The sequence below is a fragment of the Morone saxatilis genome, unplaced genomic scaffold (assembly GCF_004916995.1).
Source record: "Morone saxatilis isolate NCDOM2014 unplaced genomic scaffold, NCSU_SB_2.0 Contig5, whole genome shotgun sequence".
NCBI lineage: Eukaryota > Metazoa > Chordata > Actinopteri > Moronidae > Morone > Morone saxatilis.
In genome coordinates this window covers 25,074,147-25,076,532 of record NW_023340095.1, presented here as the reverse complement: position 1 = coordinate 25,076,532, position 2,386 = coordinate 25,074,147, and the positions used below count along the sequence as shown (strand labels likewise).

Sequence of the window (2,386 nt, the reverse complement as noted above, 5' to 3'; positions counted from 1 at the left end):
TTCACTAAAACTTCCACTATATCCTGACAGTAGTACATGAGACAGATAATCTGTGAAACAATCAGGTTCCTCTAGCTCCTCCTAGTGTTCCTAATGGGATTTGCAAGAATCCACTGAAACAAAAACAACCAATCAGAAAGAAAGATGATTGTTGAGTCTCACTGCCAGGACATCAAATATCGATGGGGATGAGACTCAACAACAACTTTCTTCAAGCCTCCAATCCACAGTGTCTGTCTATCTTTCTCGGTTCTGATTGGTTGTTTGCGTTATGTCTAGCTATTTGTACTCAGATGTCAAACATGTTCCGAAAAGTCTACAGAGAAGTCTGTAAAGATTTTGAAATGGAAAATGTGTAAGAACCCTTTTGCCTCTGTCTCCTCAGATGTGCATTCTGTGTGTATTCTTCCTCTTACTAACTACATTACACTCTCATGCTCTGTCAGTGTGATGCGGCGCAGGAAAGGGCCATTCAAACACCTAAAGTTTGGAACCAACATTGACCTCTCTGATGAAAAGAAGTGAGTGAAGTGTTGAACTCCACAAAACATCCGGTCGCACATCATGTTGTTTGGGATCTTTTTAGTTGGGGGAAGGGAATAAGCCTTTCTGTGACCTTTGCCCTTTTACAGGTGGAAACAGCAGCTTCAGGAGTTGTCTAAATTGCCAGCTTTTGCCAGGGTGGTGTCAGCCGGTAACCTGCTCAGCCATGTAGGGCACACCATCCTTGGCATGAACACAGTCCAGCTCTACATGAAGGTGCCAGGGAGCAGGACGCCAGGTACACATGGACACAATAAATAACACAGCTGTCTGTGTTTTCCTGCTTTGTTAGTAATCGCATCCGTTTTCTTCCCAGGTCACCAAGAGAACAATAACTTCTGCTCAGTCAACATCAACATCGGTCCAGGGGACTGTGAATGGTTCGCTGTGCCTGAGACGTACTGGGGTGTCATCAACGACTTCTGTGAAAAGTACGTCACCAGAAATGATCTCTGTTTAAAGTGTTTGAGCCAATCGACAGGGTTTAAACTGACGGCTGCCTCCTTTTACAGGAACAACATCAACTTCCTGATGGGCTCCTGGTGGCCCAACCTGGAGGACCTGTACGAGACCAACGTGCCTGTTTACCGCTTCATCCAGCGTCCCGGGGACCTGGTGTGGCTCAACACAGGCACCATTCACTGGGTGCAGGCCATTGGCTGGTGCAACAATATTGCGTGGAATGTTGGACCCCTCACAGGTGAGAAAGGAAAGGAATAAGGACTGCGTACAGAGCGCGGGCTTTGTTTCCACTGATGTGCAGATAAAAATGAAAGAGTGCATCTCGTTGTTCTGTCCCTAGCCCATCAGTACAAGCTGGCAGTGGAGCGCTACGAGTGGAACAAACTGCAGAGCGTCAAATCCATCGTTCCCATGATCCACCTCTCCTGGAACATGGCCCGGAACATCAAAGTGTCAGACCACAGGCTCTTTGAGATGATCAAGTGAGAACTTTACTGTTTCTCTTAAAAACCCACTTTCTGACGTGGCTGCGAGGACTACTGGGTGTGTTCTTTGCGCTGACTGCCTAACGTGTGTCTGTGTATGTTAGGTATTGCTTGTTACGGACTCTGAAGCAGTGTCAGATGCAGCGGGAACTGCTGCTGGCTGCTGGGAAAGAGCTGGTGTGGCACGGGAGGACCCAGAATGAGCCGGCACATTATTGCAGCATCTGTGAGGTAAGCACACGTCGTAATGCTAAACACAGGGTTGCCAAGGGTCTGGAAAGTACTTGAAAGTGCTTGGATTTCAAAAATAACAATCAATATCTCGAAAGTTATACACCTGGAGTGCCGGCCAATCTTCCTATCTATCACTCTCCACATAGGTTTGTTTATTTTGAGTGTACAAGTTCTACCATATTTGGCATAACCATGAAGTCATAAGTATGGTTGGAAAGCCCATTTTCTTTTTAGAAAAACATCCATTCATGTTGATTTGTTTTGTAGTGGTGACTATTGATGATGGAAAAGATTTTTTTTAAAGGGACATACCTCTTTAACTTTACTTAGAAATAGTCGGTAATGGTCAGCCTTATTGTGATGTCATTCTTCATTTTCAATTAATGAGGCATTTTAATGTGAAGCAATGGTCCTAATTTAATGATCAAAATATAAAAATTCATAATACAAATTAATCTTGAATTTTGGTCTATATTCATCTGCCAAAGTTTCATCCTGTTGAAATAACTTATTTATTTTATTTAATCCCCCCCCAATTCCCAGGTGGTGCCTGGCCTTAAAGTTATAATCTGAACATGTCCTGTCTATAAACACTCGAGCTATGTTCTGTATGTAGTTGAGTTGTGTACTTCCATTATCCCAAATGTTTCCAACAATGTTCA

At 43.8% G+C, this 2,386-nt stretch overlaps 1 protein-coding gene across 1 annotated transcript in view; it reads left to right on the top strand.

Moving 5' to 3' along the window:
* The window catches only part of LOC118338946 (lysine-specific demethylase 6A-like), a gene marked incomplete at its 3' end in the record, with an annotated part of 21,884 nt that extends 20,163 nt beyond the window's left edge, over positions 1 to 1,721 (top strand). The window contains 6 exon segments of the mRNA XM_035676416.1: positions 447 to 521; positions 633 to 781; positions 860 to 974; positions 1,056 to 1,243; positions 1,346 to 1,487; positions 1,595 to 1,721. Coding sequence (XP_035532309.1) covers positions 447 to 521; positions 633 to 781; positions 860 to 974; positions 1,056 to 1,243; positions 1,346 to 1,487; positions 1,595 to 1,721 — 796 coding nt within the window.
* Between the last annotated feature and the right edge of the window lie 665 nt (positions 1,722 to 2,386).